The following is a 20,258-nucleotide window of genomic DNA, read 5'->3' as shown; positions in this document are numbered from 1 at the left end:
GCTCCTCAGATAGACCTTCACTGTCGTTTTATGGACAAATATATAGTCAAACAACCAACAAAATTGTGAGAGATCTGTTTTCGTTTTAATACAGCATAAGAATTAAGTACTGGCATATCATATTATTTGTTGTAGAGAGCACAGCTTAGATACTAATACAGTTATGAAAACTCCTATCTTGCCCATGAGAAGCTTTTGGTACAGAGCTCTGAACTTGGCGCCTCCTCCAAGCCCGCGTTCCGACGCGTAGATCGTACTGCAACACCATAGTCGGGAATACAGTTATGAAAACTCCTATCTTGCCCATGAGAAGCTTGAATAGTTTTGTTGAATACGTGCCAGTTTCCTGTCTCCAACCACTAGCATCGCTACCGCGCACTGTTCTCCAAAAATAAATCGAGTTTTGATAACTATTGGTATCCAAGCTGTGGTAGAGAGGCATTGAAACTACATTGTATCGTCCACTTACCTTTTCTGTTTCACCTACACCCAAAAAAATATAGAAAATTGTTTGTATAATCTTCGTATAATTAGAGAAAAATGTTTAATTACAAAATAATGCATTGGAATCTTCACAAAACTTAAAACCAGCAAAATTTTCTATCTGTACAAGCTAAAATATTTTCATAACGTAACTTATAAATAGCTATCACAGAGACATCTAGGATTACAATTGATTTTGTCACGTCAGTTGATCAAAGTAGCTTATTGGAATTGTCCAAGTCCCAAAACAGTGTCTTTACTATTCCTCTTGCGCTAATTCAAAAGGGGATATAGTGCCCGTAATAAATTTTAGACGATATCGGTAAAACTGGTAAAAACGAGAACAATAAATATTTATGAGCCAGAATTAGATCAATTGATCTAACACACTTCGTCTAATATTTTGGATTATAAATACCCCTTCGTCAATGTCTCACATAGCGCCGTTTGAATTAGAGCAGCCGATTTGATCTCTTTCGCTCCAGAAAAAGATGTCGCTAACAGTCTTTTACTTATCAGGATGGTCACTAAATCAAAGCATTCGTCTTGAAGTATTCGTCTTGAAGTATTCGATTTGAAGTCCAGTCGAAGTAAAATGCAATTGCCGCTCACTAATTCAAATTAATTAGTTATCATTTTCTAGTCACAATTGCCAACAAGCAAATCTGAGAACCATTAAAATGGAAAGTATTACACTGAGCCAATTAAGTGCCAACTTAGCCAAAAAATGAATAGCCAAGAGTTCTGATAATTCGTCCGACGAAACGAAGCACGCCAATAATATTGAATCGTTGTAAAAACGGCCGCGTCTAAAGAGGAAAAGAGCCAGTCAGGTCAAGTCTTAGTCATAAAGTATATAACGCCTTTTGAAAGTTCTAGAGTCTTAACTAAGGTAGCTAGGCATATCTCGGACACGAATACATTGCGGACATAAGCGCAACCACTTTGTATTATGGCTAAAATTAGTTTTACGGTGACTGGCCGCATTTCTGGAAGTGGTGACAATGATTTTCAGAAAAAGGGTATATATTTGTTCACTGTAAGTGCGGATATTTTTATAGAGTATCGATCTACCAATGCAATATCGCTTAGTGCCAATATGTTGGAAGCGATTCGAGTATCGTGTGAAGTTATACCTATACACGAGCTGGGTCGCCATCCCAAATGATTTATCACTATTTCAATGGGTTTTTCTTTCTTAATGTCGTAATAATTAAATAAAACCGGCTATTTGAAAATGAAAATTATATTGTCTGGGAAAGCAGCTAAATTACAATTTTAGCGATTTTTTGTGACTTAGCATTTTTTTTCAACATTTTTGTAATTTTTTCGCCTGGTGGCAACCCTGGTCAGATATACCCACTGATTCATTTGTTAAGCATTGTTAAGTTAGAAAAGGGTTTGGTTTTTTAAAAAATCGGTGGGGGAAACTGTGCAATTGTATTGCAGGCTAAGGCAGATCCAGATTGCAGGCGTACACCGCCAGAACGGACGGGAGGGCCTGGGCCCCCCTAGATTTTTCTTGGCGCTCTCTTTTCCTATTTTTTCATCACTTTTTTTAGAATAAATTTGTCAATTTGGTCAATTATTGACACCATCATTACACCCCCCTCCAGATTTTGCTCATTGGCACCCTTGCCATACCGGCCCCCCAAGATTTTACTCTAGATCCACCCCTGCCATAGTACTTAGGTATGCATAAATCTTTTCCCTCCCGTTTTCTTTGGCTTACTATATGAATCTGATTAAATAAGAGCATTATCCAAGAAGCGATTTTTAGCCGATTATATAGAAATATCAAAATACTGAATTTAGTCTTTAATTTAAATTAAAAATGGCAGTTTAAAATATTTCAAAACACGTAAGCGCTGTCAACCAGAACTTGCTGGGATTTGGGTCCCGAACATGCTTAAACTTTGGGTAAACCTTTAATATTTCCTTGCGAGTTGAGGAAAAGTATGTATCCTGTTCCCATTCCAAGGTATAGTGGAAGGGATGAAGAACAATTTTGTACCACAGGACCTTAGGAGGAAGATTTTGGATTGCAAATATACTCAAACTTTCTTTAAAGATTTAAGAAGTCATTTTTAAGTTTAGGAAAAGTATAAACCTCATTCCCACCCCAAGCTATAAATCAATGTCAGGTCAAGTATTAGTGAGAAAGTAGGTAATACTTTATCGCAAAGTCCAAAAGTCTTAACAATATGAACTGATAGTATTTAGTCAACGATTTGAAGCACAAGTTTATCGCTTCGAAAAATTTAACACACAAAAGCACTGTCATACAGCTTGCATCATTAAAATATATACAATATATAATATATCAATAATACATCTAGTGATTTGGTAGAAATATTACCAGCAGAACAGAAGCAGATATATCTGTTTCACACCTCTTTATCTCTCTCTATCAAGCAATATCGGTGACTCGAGATATTAGACCAATCAAGAACAGATCTGTGCTGGTTTTTTTTTTTGGGGGGGGGGGAGAGTTTTTGGGTTCCAATTACACCCAAACTTTTGATGGAGATTTGAGATTTCTTTTAATATAAGGGAGAGTATATACCTCACCCACGGCCTAAGCATAGTCAACTCACGCTTACAATCAAATAACCGACAGCTGATAACAGAAAATTTATCTCCTTTAGATTATCAGTGAAAGTACTACCCCTCATTCATCCCTTAACGGTATCTGAATTAAATTCCATCAAATAAAGTACGGATAAACAAAAATCCTAAATCGAATCAGATACTGAACTAGAAATTTTTGTTGAATAGTCGAAAGTAAAATAATAGCTATAAATAAAACAATGAAACGTTTTGCTGTTATGTTACAGGTGTCGTTATACATAAATTTTTACGAAGCAAAGTATTAAATCTGAAGCGTATATTTTCAACGGAGTCTTACGGAAATGATTATTAAAATTATAAGTTAAAATGAATTTCAAAAAAATTTAAAAGAATAAAATAAGACAATTATATGGGCCCAGCGCTCGCTTTTGAATTCACTGCGTCTTTATTGTCGGTCGAAGGAGATTTGGGGTGAAATGTTATTTTTTTAGGCATGTTTGAATAGAAATTAAATAAAGTTATTGATAGAAATGAGGGCTGATAGTTTGCCACTGGGCCAAAGGAGAAAGTTTACTTATTATTGTCCTATGCCTGGATGAGAGCGTATATCACTTCATGTGTCGGTGTGAGGAGCTGACTGATTGGAGATTTGAAGTGTTTGGTAGTGGGGATTGTGATTTTTAGTGGTTGGTGAGAGTGTGTGCGAATGAGTGTTTTATGGCTATCAGAAGCTTGGTGAGATTCCTTAGTTTTGGGATGAATCATAGAAGTAGATTTCTGTAGGATTATTTTAGGCTAGGATTTGCGCAATTTCTTTGTAATTGCTCTTTATTTTATTTTTTGCCCTAGCCTTTGGGCTTTTAGCGCAAATAAATTTTATTCTGTACGAGAGAATTTAATACTGTCGCCATTCTACATTGCAGTGAGATAATAATCCATAGTCAGTTTTCAATTCAGATTAGATTTAGGATTAATTACATGACAGTAACAATTTTAAGGATAAAATTTTCAATTCAGGTTAGATTTAGGATTAAGTGCATTATTACCACAAATGTAATGTTGTCAATGTTTAACGTTGACAATGCTAATAACGTTGACAATCACTTTCACCACTGTTCTCACAACTCATCGGCATTAGAATAAAATCGAATAGATTTCAATAAAACATAAAATCAATCGTTAAGCTATAACAGCCAAATAACGTAATAACTTTCCAATTTTATACTGGATTTCCTAACTTTCTTTCAGCAAATAAAAATCCAACAATTCTTTCTTTTAAGTGGACATTACAAGTGAAACGAAAATTAATAAGCAAACTTCACCCAGGTTCTGATTGTAAAGCAAAGCGGTATCCAGGATTTTTTCAGGGGGGGGGGGGGGTATTTTTTAGAGGCAGGGGGTATTAGAAAAATCGAAAACACATCAAAATTCGTGTATATGCACTTTGTTAGGTTTTTACTAGTCAAAAAAAAAAAAATGTAAGAGAGGTAAGGGTCACAACCCTGAATTCCCCACCCCTGGATACAGCCTTGCTGTAGAGGGTAAATTTTGTCATAGGAAAAAAAAATCATGTGACGTTAAGTAAAATCAGACTAGCATGTTAAAATGAAATTGAAATTTTATAACCTTCCCAAATAGTTTCCTAAAAAAAAGAGGTTCCACTGGATGTAAAATAAAAGTAGGATATCAATAGGAGCCTTTTATCTTGTCATAAAATTTTTTTTTTTTATTTTAAACATAATTTTACTGGCAGGAGAAAGAATGATCCGAAAGTAAATAGAATTTCCGTCCACACGAAAGCATTTTCACTTCAGCCTGTCACTGCCAAGCTTCGACAATGATGTCCATTTTAAACTGAAATCTAAAACTAATTGAAAAGATAGGTCATGAGTGACTCACTCTAGAATGTATGCTCTGCATCACCAAATGAAAATATGTCTTAATCCCAGTGAATATTCGGTTAGCTTCTTGTTTTGATTACAATAAAATATCGCTTCTCTTGGCAATAAAATTGCGTTTAAAATGAAAAAAATTCCTCTTGGAAGTAAAGCAGTGGTGAATATGCCTTATTGTTTAGAGGAAAAACAGTAATTACTCTCTTGGACTTCTGCATTTAAAACTGAGTATTATTTCTATATTCTTTTCTGTGACGTATTTCATAAAATCAGATTTACTCCTTATTTGCGGATTGGTAGGTAAATTTGAGATTGAAATTCCTACTGCATGCAGCAGAGCCTGGTGGTCAAGTCTGACACCATTTTAACACCTGATTGGTTCTTTTGTGTGAAGTTGTAAGCGAATAAAAAACAAGAAAAATTTTTGAGTCACGAACTTTAAATCAAACTCTCTATTTTTCTGTGAATTTACATTCAGTAATTGTGAAAAACAGTAATTACTCGCTTGGACTTCTGCATTTAAAACTGAGTCTTACTTCCATGTGTTCTTTTCTGTGACGTATTTCATTTACTCTCTATTTGTGGATTGGCAAGTAAATGTGAAATCAATATCCCTCCTGCATGCAGCAGAGCCTGGTGGTCAAGTCTGACACCATTTTAACACCTGATTGGTTCTTTTGGGTGAAGTTGTAAGCGAATAAAAAACAAGAAAAGTTTCTGAGTCACGAAATTTCTATCAAACCTTGTCAATTTTTTTGTTAATTTACAATATTTTTTTTAGATTGTCATACCGGGAGAACCCTTTTTTCCGGAAAATCTCTGGAAAGGTTTGAAAGAACTAGAATGGCTAGAAAGTACAAGAAATTTCGGGAAAGACTTCACTATTTCAGTCACACACACCAGACAAAATCACTTAATCGTTTTAGCTTGACAGAACTTACCCTCTTCTGTTAGATTTGGCGTAAGAATAAAAAAGAAAAATTAGATTCACTAAAATGCGGTTAGAAAGCCATGACAGCAGGCAAAGGCAGTTACAAATTCATAGATTGACACACAACAAAAAAAATGTCAAAAAGTTGTTAAAAAGAAAGTTATAGAATTCATTATTGACGCATTTACTAGATATGGAAAGCTTTTAGAAAGATTTGGAACGCTTTTTGCAACTATTCTTTTTATTTTTTTATCTGGATTATCTAAATAATAAATCTTGGCTTCCCGTTCAGCTATAAGTTCAGCCGTATCCACATATTCTATAAACCATATTTAAACCGCCGATGCTTCCCCTCAATCATTCACAAGATAACAACGATGGAGTTTTTCAAGGACACTTTTCCTGGAGAGGGGTGGCTAATAACTTCAAATATGTAGGGATAAACGATAAAACTTTTACAATCTTGTTTTTCAAGGTTAACTTCAATCATTGACATCAAAAATGGCATAATTAAGTGGAAGTTCTTCTTGTGAGTGAGCTCATGGTTTGTCACTTGATCGATGTTGCGATCGGAATTTGGACTGAAGGGGGGGGGGGGGGTTATCGGTTCATATATTTAAGAAAGGGTATTTAGCAGTAAAAATATAATTTTAGGGACTTATATTCATTAGATAACCAAAAATGCGTGTTTTTAAACAGATTTTCAAAACTCTTCATCTCCCCTCCTCCTAGATGGACTTCAAGCTGCAGAATTGAAACATTGCATCAGCCTAATAGTTAGCACAGTAAGTATCAAATTTTTCATTAAATTCTGAAATCAGCTAAAATTATTTTGGCAAGGCTTTGGCTAATATTTAAAGTTAGTTATTTTTATTTTTATCTCCCCACTTTTTCATTTCTTTGTATCCTCAATCAGGTTTACAAGATCAACTTTTAAGTTTTCACAACATGTTTATAAGCATTTAATGCCTTTTTGCAAATTTTATATTCTTTTCTAAAAGTTTTTAGCCACAACTGATATTAAAAACAGCCAGATGGCCTCCATACCTCATTGAATTAATTTCAAGAAAACGAGTTCTTTTTTCACAACCCATGAGTGCAAGCAAGTACAATACTTAAAACAGATAAACTTCTCAGTTAATTCTTACCAATAATATTATCACCATAAGTTTAAGCAGTACTATCCCCTGAATAAAATTGACTTGGAGGCACGTATATGTCAGTAATTTCCAATTGGCTGTCACGTGCTACACTGACACCATTAATTGCTACGTTCATGGGTTCACTAATAGCTACAGGGTACTTTGGAACATTAGTGCTCACAGAACTGACATCTGAAACAGTTAGTGCTGTTGTTGGGTTACGGGGAGGAGGCTCTGGAGCCCTCTTCTTAGCCCTACTGTGAGAATAGTTCAGCTTGCGTGGGGGTGAAGCAGGCATTGATGCTGATACAGTAGGAACCACAACGGGTGAGTGAAGAGGGACGGAGACGACTGAGTGGGAGATTGTGATTGGTGCAGTGAATGTGGGCACGTTTTTATCTGTCTTAACAGACGAGGGATATTGTGATGTCACATTTTTCGTTAGCCAAAACCTTCTTTCTTTTCCATGATCTTTTATAAATGCTTTTACGTAAGCATGACCTCTATAGAAATAGACAATAATGCATAAGAAAAACAATAGCGTAAAAAGCAGCGCTCCTAATATAACCAATCCAGCAACATAAGGTGCCAAATGTGGCACATGATCATATCCTTCATATACCCCAGGATTTGAAGGTGTAGTAACTGGCAGCTCTGAAGTTGTGAGATTTTCTGTAGTTGTAGCCATAGTAGTCGTCGTTGTTGGTGGAGTTTTGGTTCTTCTCGGTGGTGGCACATATGGTGGCCTTGGGCGACCTGTAAGAGGTACTCTGGTACTTGGTTTTGGAGTCGGAGCAATGGTGGTGGTGGTATTATCTGGTAGACCGTCGTCTGTGATGGTAATGTCAGCGCAGGCGCGGAATTCTTCCTGTGTGCCGCATCCTACCTTGCCAGTACCGTCTGGACACATCCCCCAATTGTTGCCAGCTATATAGCGCCACTGTAGGACACAGTTTAAACAAGTTAGGTCCTCTGGCAATCGAAACGTCGGTTTGAATACTACGTTACTTCCAGGTCCTGGCTGCCACCTGAAAAGTAATTTTATTTATAAAAGTGTTCAAATAAATTTAAAGAACGCTGAGCCTTCAAAGATATTGTAAAGATAGTTGATGAATAAACATCCTGCTACTGCTAATTTTAGTCACTGTCCAGACACTGGCCGTCCTGCCCAGTGGCTGAACATGAGGCATGGTATTTTGCCCAATGTACTTCCAAGATTTTACGAATTGAAGCCGTTAACAGCTGCCAAAATCATGCCCCAGGAGACGAATCTCAGGAACATATGTATTAAGGTCAAATTAGTAGTTTTTCAGGCTAAAAATGAACAAAAATTCCACTATGTTATTGTTCAGCGTCTTTTGTCATTAGAAAAGGTCAGACTACAAAAGGTAAAAAAAAACTCTGTTGAAACAACAAATTCTGTATTAGAAATAAAAATGATGTTTTAATGCCTCTTTGCATTCCATACCGTCTCTAGTTTGATATTGCTGCCCCAGATTTATTTTTCCAGCCATGTTTTCAAGAACATAGCCGAAAGGTTTATATTTCTTCTGAGAAAATTATGTCAAAAGACAACTGCCAAAACTTGCACCAAAATTAAAAGATGCTTAGATTACCATTAGTCTCATATATATTCATTCGCCGAGTGAGAACTGTTATTAATATTTCTTATATTTCTTAGACAATGATCTACACGTGCTTAAAACTGAAAAAAATTTCCCCTTTTCAAAAATTTTCAGCCAAGTGTTTTTCGGTATAAAAAACAGAGCAGATTTAAAAAGTGCGTTTCAATCAAACAGTTCGAGGAAACAAACTGTAAGTAATTAACAACTTGGATCAATAGTACCCAAAACTCTGTAAACCCCCCCCCCCAAACAGCCTTTTTATCCAAAGTCGTCCAATCAAAATTCTGGAACAACCATTTTGTTCTGCATAGTCGAAAGGTCCAATAACTTTGCCCTTAGGAGTAATATGACCCCGCACAGCTCCTGAGGGAGGGCTATAAGTTATAAACAATTTTTGAGAACACACTGGATAATAATATCAAGATGAAAAACCGTAAAGAAGAGAGAAATGAGGATAACAATAGCCAGTCAAAAAACGAAGAGGACAATGCAAATATCAAACAGTTCGTGGTAACGAACGGTTGTAATGAGCGACCGGGCTCAATAGTAACCAAAACTCTGAAAATGGAATTTTGATACCAATAGATACATTAAAAGAATCAAATTTTAATGCTGATTTTAAATATATAAGTATCATCAAGTTTAGTCTTATCCCTCAAAAGTTACGAGCTTGAGAAAATTTGCCTTTTTTTAAAAAATAGGGGCAAACAACATAGAATCTTAACGAAAATCACACCATCGAATTCAGCGTATTAGAGAACCCTATTGTAGGAGTTTCAAGCTCCTATCTACAAAAATGTGAAATTTTGTATTTTTTGCCAGAAGGCAGATCACGGATGCGTGTTTATTTGTTTGGGCTGTTTTTTCCCCAGGGCTGATCGTATCGACCCAGTGGTCCTAGAATGTTGCGAGAGAGCTCTATCTAATTGAAAGTTCTAGTGCCTTTTTAAATGACCAAAAATAATGGAGGGCACCTAGGCCCCCTCCCACGGTAATTATTTTCCCAAAGTCAACGGATCAAAATTGTGAGATAGTCATTTTATTCAACATAGTCGAAAAACCTTATAGCTATGTTTTTGGGGACGACTAACTCCCCCCCAGTCCCCGTGGAAGGGCTACAAGTAACAAACTTTGACCAGTGCTTACATATAGTAATGGTTAATGGGAAGTGTACAGACGTTTTCAGGGGGATTGTTTGCTTGGGGGAGGGGAGAGGGTTATGCGGGGGAAACTTTCCATGGAGGAATCTGTCATGGGGAAGAAAATTTCCTTGAAGGGAGCGCAGGATATTCTAGCAACTATTAAAAAAAAACAATGAAAAAATAAATATGAAAGTTTTTTCAGCTGGAGGTAAGGAGCAGCATTAAAACTTAAAACGAACAGAAATTATAAATTTATCCGAAATCAGTTTCAAAAGTAGCTATATGCATGTTTTTATTTATTTAATTCTCACCCCCTCGGTGATGCCTGCTTAATTCATAATTCAAAGTTACCAGCAGATTCTTATTAATTCTTATTGGCTCAAATTTCTATTTTTTTTTATTTTGCTTTTACGGAAACGAGCTATTTTTCACTAATCATTGATTACTTGTTTGCCTCTCATTTTCAGGCAATCTAATGGTCCTATGTCAATTTTAAATTTTGAATCAGCCTGCCTGAGACTCTAGAAAGGTGTGACTTTCTAAAAGATAACAAACCGTGCACTGGTCCAATAGGAGAGCCACACACATAGACAAATAAATAACAGGCAAACAAATAATAAAAACACTATAGGTAGTAATATTCCTATGCTCAAAAACATCTAGATGGGATACCAACATATGTACAAGCATAAAAAACATTTAAATCCATTTTTCAGTACAATTACAACTTTTCAATATATTTGCCACTCTCCCGACGTACTATTCAATATATTTCCCAACTATCAAATATATTGGAAAATTTTCTATCATAATGGAAGAACCGAGCGTGCTGAACCTGAAAGAACCTAAACACAACTATTTCATTTTAATTCAAAAGTAGCTTTTTTGCTTTTACAGACACGAGTTATTCTTCACTAATCATTGATTACTATGGTTTCAGCCACTTTCCTTGATTTTCAAGCCAATGTTTTTTCCTCGCTATTCAAACCAAGGGACGGTAAGCTACCTGTTTAGGGGTGTCAGACAAGGCGGTTCTAATAGTGTACTTCTGGTTTTTTCTGACTCTATTTTAGGAGTTACCGGTCATTATATTTCTTAGTAATGTACGTGATCATCTGCTAGCCACCGCTGTATCTTTTACAGGAATGTCCACAGGATTTAGGCAACGAAAACAGATAATATTTGATAATCTGAATAATTACAAACCTTCTTCTGCCATTTAAATACCCCTGGCCTACAAAGATATTTTGTTCTTCTACTACTACTACTAACAACTCACTGCACCACCAAGCTGCCTGAGGCAAACGCAGCTACGCACGCTGCTTCTCCATCCCAATCTATTCAAAGTTTTCTTCTTTACACCATCCCAGAAGGTTCCCACTTCCCTTAAATCTTTCTTTACGAGATCCTTCCACTCCAGTCGCAGACTATCTCCTTTGCGTTCAGCTGAAAAGGCCAAAACAGACAATCTTTTTTCTTGGTTCATAAAATTTTGTATAGTTTTTTGGTTCTTAAAGACAATCTTTGTTCTATCACTTCTTAAATTGTGAAAAATATAATACCATACTTAAGCCATGTTAGGAGTGTTTAACCATTTCAAATGTTTACTCCCCTATTCAATGGCAAAAACGCCTTACCATAGATGAGCTCTACTACTCCCCCCCCCCTTGGGAAAGTAATTTTTTTTTACGACACTGTAAATACAAATTCAATCATTTACTTAAATGTTGTTACCATTGGTAAATGAGGTAAATGAGTGGTAAATGAGGAATTCAAAGTATTTGACGTTTGATGCAATTAAAGCCTTAGGTTTAACGGTAAAGTTGTTTTGAATTTTGGGTAATAATGACTTTATAATTATAGTTTGCGAAGATATGCTCTACTTTGCTGATAAATTTGAAAAGTATCAATGAACCACAGGCAAATAAACCCGCCTTCTGATATGATATTGGGTAACGGTAATTAAATAAATAAAAACAATTTTCAAGTTTAGAAATAAAAACTTACACATTGAATAACAAGAGCTAAGAGCTCATATGGCACTTGTGACAAGGCCAGAAGAGCTAAGAGCCAAGACCTCATATGGTATGAGCTCTAACAAAATTCTAAGAATCAATAGGTTGATTTAAAAGGAAAATCAGAGGCTTAATGCCGGTCGGGATTTTTAAATAAGAGCTCAGAGTCACGATGTCCTTCTAAATATTAAAATTCATTAAAATCCTATCACCCACTCGTAAGTTATAAATACCTCATTTTTTCTAATTTTTCCTCTCCCTTTAGCCCCCCCAGGTAGACGAATCTGGGAAAATGACTTTATCAAGTCAATTTGTGCAGCTCCCTGACACGCCTACCAATTTTGATCGTCCCAGCACGTCCAGAAGCACCAAACCCGCCAAAACACTGAACTCCTCCCCCCAACTTCCCCAAAGAGAGCGAATACAGTACGATTACGTCAATCACGCATCTACAAAATTTGCATATTCTATCTTCCCAGCTTCATCCCAATTCCTCTACTCTAAGCGTTTTCCAAGATTTCCGATTTCCGCCTCCAACTCCTTCCAATGTCAACAGATCCAGTCGAGATTTGAAATTAGAGCTCTGAGATGTGAATTACTTCTAAATATCAAATTTCATTAAGATCCGGTCACTCGTTCTTAAGTTAAAAATACCTCAATTTTTCTAATTTTTCAAATTAACCCCCCTAGCTCCTCCAAAGAGAACGGATCCGTTCCAATTATGTCAATCACGTATCTAGAGCTGGTACTTATTATTCCCATCAAGTTTCATCCGATCTCTCCACTCTAAGCGTTTTCCAAGATTTCCGTTTCCCTCCTCCAGCCCCTATGTCCCCGCATCCGATTCGAGTCAAAAATAGAACATCTAAGATAAAAGATCCTTCTATATATCAAGTTCCATTAAGATCCGATCACCTATTCGTAAGATAAAAATACCCCAATTTTCACGTTTTCCAAGAATTCCGGTTTCCCCCTACAACCCCCCCCCCAATGTCACAGGATCTGGTCGAAATTTCAAATAAGAGCTTCAAAGCACAAGATCCTTCTAAATATCAAAATTCATTAAGATCTTATCACCCGTTCGTAAGTTACAAATACCTTATTTTTTCGAATTCCCCCCCAACTCCTCCAAAGAGAGAGGATCCCGTCCAGTTACGTTATTCACGTATACTAGACTTTTTTATTCTTCCCATCCAGTTTCATCCTGATCTCTCCGCTTTAAGTATTTTCTAAGATTTCTGACCCCCCCCCCCAATGACGCTGGATCTGGTTGAGATTTAAAATACGAAACCTGAGTTACGAGGTCCTTCTAAATATGAAGTTTCATGAAGATCCGATCACTCCTTCGTAAGTTAAAATACGTCATTTTTTCTAATTTTTCAGAATTAACCCTCCTCCCCCCAAATTCCCCCAAACAGAGCGGATCCTTTCCAATTATATCAACCATGTATCTAAGATTTATGCTTATTTTTCCCACCAAGTTTCATCCCGATCCCTCCACTCTAAGCCTTTTCCATGATTTTAGGTCCCCCCAAAACTCACCCCAATGTCACCAGATCCGGTGGAGATTGAAAATAAGAGCTTTGAAAAACGATATCTTTTTAAATATCAAATTCTATTGAGATCCGATCACCCGTTCGTAAGTTAAAAATACCACATTTTTTCTACTTTTTCGGAATTAACTCCCCCCCCAAATACCCCAAAGAGAGCAGATCTGTTCCGGTTATGTCAATCATGTATCTAGGACTTGTGCTTATTTTTCCCACGAAGTTTCATCACGATCCCTCCACTGTAAGTGTTTTCCAAGATTTTAGGTTTCTCCTCCTAACTCCCCCTCCCCCAATGTCACCATATCCAGTCGGGATTTAAAATAAGAGCTCTGAGACACGATATCCTTCCAAACATCAAATTTCACTAAGATCTGATCACCCGTGCGTAAGTTAAAAACACTTGTTTTTTCTATTTTTTCCAAATTAAGCGCCCCCCCCCCAGATGGTCAAATCGGGAAAACAACTATTTCTATTTTATCTGGTCCGGTCCCTGATACGCCTGCCAAATTTCATCGTCCTAGCTTACCTGGAAGTGCCAAAAGTAGCAAAACTGGGACCGACAGAATTTGCGATTGCCATATGTCACTTAATTAATACCAAATGCCATAATTACACACTAATCGGATATTGCATTATGAAGTGTTAATAAAATAGGATATTCGGTTACATCCGATTTTAATCTGAAATAAATACAATTTTTGAACTTGAGTTTAATATTTTTCCAGTTGAAGTACCGGGGGGGGGGGGCTTGGTAATTGTTTCGTAACTTCGCTCGATAATAATCGCTTCGTGATTATAACTTTTGCAGGCATATTATCTTCTTTTAAGAAAAATTTGATTAAAACCGTTCACCTTTTTTGGATTATTCTCATGAAAAATGTATTTTTTGGTATTTTAATAGAAGAAATTGAAAAAACCACAATCTCCCAGCCCCCTCTACTCCAAACATACCTTCGTGAATTGACGCCACTAGACCAGCAACTATAGGAAATTAGAAGAGGGCTCACTAGAAGGGACACTTAAAACTGAAGCACACTCTTTAAGCATCAACAGATCAAATCATAATAAAAAAAAACTTGGGCCACCAAACAATTGTTTCCCGGTCATTGAGCCTTGGTAGGCGATGTATATCCTTTTTCCTTTTTTTATTATTATCTGAATAAATATCTATCTGTGAATCTGTGTATCAAAATGTGTATCAGATAAGTGGTTGTAGAATACCTGAAATGGCCTTATTCCAAAGAAAATTTGAAACTCAAGCGCCTTGTTTAAGTAGCTACAGATGTCGTACAGCAAGGAAGCACCATAAATTATATGCACCATTTTTGCACCGTTTGGTCCGAATGGGACCTAATTTTATAATCAGTGACAATTATGCAATAATTGTAGCAGAAGTTGCAAGAGATTGGGGCTTTACACGGAGGCTGAACCGTTTAACCGTTATTCATCCGTCTAACACTATACCGTGCAATGGTAAGCCTTTATACTTCTCAGGACTGGGCTTTTTTGTCACGTGCTTCTTATGGGAATCGTAAAAGATTGCAAGTTCGACAGAATAAAGCCGTTCGATTGTTGGGAGTTAATGACAGCATCTCGTGACAACCAGACTGCAATTTTTGCATATAAATGCTGGAATAATCATTGTGTTTAGTACTCAGTCACTTCCTTCGTGTTCATAGTGCCCTTCACACATATGAAGCCACATTATTATACAGGACTTCATTGCAGATTCTAAAGTATGTTCTGGATTGTAAAAAAGAATTTATGAATAACAAAACTTGATATAGAGTAAATCTGATGATTTTATGTGAAAAGCCAGTTTGCGCGTAGGATTTACTTGTTTAGCATTATTTTGTTTAAAAAAAAAAGTATTGATTCGCGAGAATTCCTGAATTGCAATGAAGAATCCAATATTATTTTGTATTAAACAGAACAATTATTGTGCCTTCTAAATATGACGTACTTAAATCAATTTTTCCCCAAAAGTATGGCTTTTACCAATTTTCTCAAACTTCTGACCCATCCAATTTTCCCCAAAGAATATGGAGCCGTTATCCAGAAGAAATAAATAAATATATAAATACCCAATTATTGTTCGGTATATATATATATATATATATATATATATATATATATATATATATATATATATATATATATATATATATATATATATATATATATCTTTATTAATTAATTTAAGTATTTTAAGGTATGAACCGTAGCAGGCAAACTTGATGGCAGCCCCCCTGGTTTTCTGTTAAATAGTGTCCCTGATTATAAATATTTGAAAAAGGGCTGGTCTATTCATAAGACCTACGTTTATTTTACTAATCAGGTTTTCTTTTTCATTTACTATGCGTGGATTATTCCCACGTGTCACGGACATTATAACTGTGCACTAAAGCCAATTAACTGAATGTTGTTTTTAGTTTTTTTGTGGTTTTCTCATTTTACGGGTATTTTAATAACATATTATATGAGGAGATTATTACTCCTGTATGTACGATAATGAAAATGACACCTGTCTCAATACTATTCTTTTTACCGTAAAGAAGCTGCATTGTTGATTTTCAAATCTAATTCATATTTTTACCGCGGGGTTGTCCAATTCAACAACTCTGGTTGTCGGCGTTTTTAGGGTTGTCCAATTTCAAAAACCCTGTACACCATGCAACAGCAAAGGTCAAAGGCCAAAGGCCTACAGGCCAAGTTGAACTGCGCTGTGCAATGCTTTAGTGAAAAGCGGCAAGAGAGGAGTGTCCCTACGCGGGGCGCGGAGTGCACTGCATTTAGCAGAGCAAGGGGCACTCTGAGATGTAAACAAGGTGAAGAGGAGTTACTAATCCCTATTCCCTTGGTTATTAGTAATATTAGATACAAAATTTGATGTACAGTCAAATATCAAGTTTCGTTTCATCTCAAATGATATGGCACTACCGGGGCTTGAAATTTGTAACCCAAATCATTTTTAAAAAAAGATCCGCATGCAGGACCCTACATGCTCTAAAAACCTGGAGCCCTATATTTGTTTTTAGATCTCGAATCAGAGTGTGTTTTTCTTTTTTTATTTCGAATTATGGAGGAGATTAAAACTCCTATTTTTCGCGGTGACGACAGAGACAATTACCCTAATGCCGAAGGTGTTTGGACTGGCAGCACGGGCATACACAGGGGGTTGGCCTCATAGCTCAGTCCCTGTACCCTTCCGAAATCCTAATTTTTCGATGTTTTGGGGGATTTCTTATTCAAATTATCAAATTTTCAAAACGTGTGACAATGAGAAAAACTTTCATTCTAAACATGGTAAAACAAGCTCCTTTTAGTACTCCATCTTCCCCCTTGCCCCTAGGGAAATCTTCTAGCAGCCCTCTTGAAGCTCATTCAAGTATATGTGTGTTGCAGTTTCAATATGGGGAAACGTTCGTTGCTTTTCAGGATTTTCTTCTACTATTTTGTTTGTTATTAATTTGTAAACAATTTATTGTTTATTAATTTTTTTTTGATGTTCCTTATTAGTTTTGGATCATATACGATTTATTTTGTCGAATCTCGACAGGCACCTGATTCCAGCTAAATTTAATTACGTTGGTATTTTGATTAATAAAATACATTCATGCAAATTATTATTTTGAACATTTTATCAATTCAGGTACTCGTGTTAAAATACCACCGTTTTTGAACACAGCTAGTGATTCTCAGCAGGACTCGTGGCGCCATCAACAACTCGAATGAGCTTACAATCAGAGAGAAAGGGGGAGTACCCTCTAAGTGGTATGGACTTAAAATCTAAGCCTAATTATAGCCACGTTTGTCAAAAATGAAGCCAGGATTTACGAAGACGACGTGCTCTCCTTAAAACATAAGCCATTTTATATATATATATATATATATATATATATATATATATATATATATATATATATATATATATATATGGCTTGAAACTTAAAACCTAAGTCATATTACAGTCACGTTTGTCAAAAATGAAGCCAGGATTTATGAGGAGCCGTGCTTATGAAGGAGGCGTCGAATTAATGACCAATTATAGGTCATTTTAAAGGTTAATTTGTTCCTATGTATTTTATAGTTATAGTAAGTCCTTTGTATCTTTTCCCAGATCCAGCATAGAGACAGGGAAACTGCTATTTTATTTAAGAATTAACTACGCTTCTTGACTACTATGGTCCCTGCGTCGACCCTGCAGGGCATTCCTGCAGCGTGATTCGATCTCTGGGTCCCGTATTACCAAGCTAAGGTCAAATCCACTGCGCCACCACAGGACAACTGCTATTTTAACCTTCAATCATTTCGAACTTTAAAATTATTGCCTTATACTACCAAGGACAGTGAAAAAATATCTGATTTTTTGAATTGGTAAAACAGGAACTTACTCACCAAATAAAAAAAAAAAAAAAAAACAACAAACAAAAAAAGCTGATGTCAAAAGGAAAAGAAATGTTGGCGAAAAATGAGCGAAAATTTGGCTAAAACACACTGCACCAAACAGCTTAAGAAAGCGTTCTTCGAAAGTATAGCTGTCTTTGGGAATGAACAGACTGTTAATATTTGAATATTTACAGACTAATAGCGTTGCCAAGTTTACCTAATTTATTCTCCAATTTGTTTTAATGGTTCAACGTGGCAATACTGAGCGAAATGTGACGCAGCCCTACGAACTTCATTACTTTTAAAACTATAAGTTGTCTTAGAAACTCGTATCAGATATGAATACTTCTAAAATGGGTCCAGGAGTGGACAAACAACGTTTTATCCAACTATCTTTAGTACTTCTAATCATCCTTGATTTTTCAATCACGAAATTTGAAATTCAAAAATTAAACAATACTTATTTCTCCAAAGTATGCACCCAAAATTTTAAATGTAATCTAATCATGCGTAATTTTGTATTTACCTTGCGATTAATGTAGCCCGGACAAAACTTTCAATATTTATGATTTTATTCAATTATATATGATTTAGGAAATGGAGAGAAGGAGGGTAAAATATTTCCGTCTAATTCTGGGTTTTAGATTTTTAATCTAAGTCTTTGATTTGTTTTTATTATTGCTTCATTTTTTTTATTTTTTCGAATTTATTCTTTGCAGTTTGTATATATATATATATATATATATATATATATATATATATATATATATATATATATATATATATATATATATATATACAGATTTTAGTGCTCATGTCAGTTTTTTAGCTTTATTTTTCGTCATACTACATTATCTCCTTACAGCTGTTTCTAAGAAAGAATAATTTTTGTTGTTATGTATGAGTTACTTATGTTGGTATGCATGTTGTTATTTATGAGCTATGTAGTTTTGAGCAATTAAGTGAGCCAAATAAGAAAAAATAATATGGGTGAGAATCAGAGAAAAATTAGCTAAAGTCATATTACAAAAAACACAATAACAAGGTGTAGTTTTCGTTTGAAATTATTGTTTTCAATGAACAGGTCCCATTTAGTTCGTATTGACGACAAGCATAGTCAAATTTTACTAATTAATTTTGTTTATTTATTTTCACAGTTGACCGTGACAGCAATGAAAAAATCATCAGGCAGAAAAGAATCAACAGGAAAACCTTATAAGAAACTTGTTGTTTCCAGGTGTGAATTGACCTGAAACGGCAAGGGGTCAGTTGACAAAAATATTTGTACTGTGGCGATTTTTGATACTTTTTCTATGTCAGTTTTTGTTTTTCTACTTTCCTTTTTGATACTTTTTCTTTGTTTGTTTTTCTATGTCAGTTTTTGAATGCAGTTTAGATTAGGCCTCAGAAGCGGTTCTAGGAGGGAGGGATGCAGAGGGGGCGCTTTCTCGGCGTAAAGGTTTAAAATTTAATTTGCGCGAGAAACAATTTTTATATTCGGAAGAAACATAAAAAGTAGGCATCGAGCGGTATGTTTCATTTCATTTTGCAATTTTATTTTTATTCAATTATCAAACAGTTCGTGGTAACGAACTGTAGTAAGGAGCGACCCGGCTCAATAGTAACCAAAACTCTAAAAAATGGAATTTTGATATCAATAGCTACATCAAAAGAATCACATTTTAATGCTGATTTTGAATATATAAGTTTCATCAAGTTTAGTCTTACCCATCAAAAGTTACGAGCCTGAGAAAATTTGCCTTATTTAGGAAAATAGGGGGAAACACCACCTAAAAGTCGTAGGATCTTAACGAAAATGACACCATCAGATTCAGCGTATCAGAGAACACTACTGTAGAAGTTTCAAGCTGCTATCTACAAAAATGTGGAATTTTGTATTTTTTGCCAGAAGACAAATCACGGGTGCGTGTTTATTTGTTTGTTTTTTTGTTGTTGTTTTTTCCCAGGGGTCATCGTATCGACCAAGTGGTCCTAGAATGTCGCAAGAGGGCTCATTCTAACCGAAATGAAAAGTTCTAGTGCCCTTTTTAAGTGACCAAAAAATTGGAGGGCATCTAGACCCCCTCCCACGCTCATTTTTTCCGAAAGTCAACGGATCAAAATTCTGAGGTAGCCATTTTGTTCAGCATAGTCAAAAACTATAATAACTATGTCTTTGGGGATGACTTACTCTCCCACAATCCCTGGGGGAGGGGCTGCAAGTTACAAACTTTGACCAGTGTTTACATATAGTAATGGTTATTGGGAAGTGTAAAGACGTTTTCAGGGGGATTTTATTTTGTTTGGGGGTGGGGCTGAGGAGAGGGGGCTATGTTGGAGGATCTTCCTTTGGAGGAATCTGTCATGGGGGAAGAAAAATTCAATGAAAAGGGCGCAGGATTTTCTAGCATTACTATAAGAAAACAATGAAAAATAAACATGAAAACATTTTTTCAAATGAAAGGAAGAAGTAGCATTGAAACTTAAAACGAACAGAGATTATTACGCATATGAG

The 20,258-nt window shown here is 35.8% G+C and overlaps 1 protein-coding gene across 6 annotated transcripts in view; it reads right to left on the bottom strand.

The window, feature by feature from the left end:
- Positions 1-507: 507 nt before the first annotated feature.
- The window catches only part of LOC136027884 (uncharacterized), an 84,965-nt gene continuing 65,214 nt past the window's right edge, over positions 508-20,258 (bottom strand). For 5 of the 6 annotated variants that reach the window (XM_065705306.1, XM_065705305.1, XM_065705308.1 and 2 more), the window contains 2 exons: positions 7,029-8,050; positions 508-1,292 (listed from right to left, as the gene is read on the bottom strand). In XM_065705306.1, the coding sequence (XP_065561378.1) occupies positions 7,051-8,050 (1,000 nt within the window). In that variant the 3' untranslated portion in view covers positions 508-1,292; positions 7,029-7,050. The remainder of the gene's footprint in view (positions 1,293-7,028; positions 8,051-20,258) is intronic. The other variant, XM_065705309.1, reaches the window with a different exon arrangement.

This window comes from Artemia franciscana, chromosome 6, assembly GCF_032884065.1.
Source record: "Artemia franciscana chromosome 6, ASM3288406v1, whole genome shotgun sequence".
Lineage (NCBI taxonomy): Eukaryota > Metazoa > Arthropoda > Branchiopoda > Anostraca > Artemiidae > Artemia > Artemia franciscana.
Note: the sequence above shows the minus strand (reverse complement) of the source record. Positions and strands in the feature narration are given on the sequence as shown.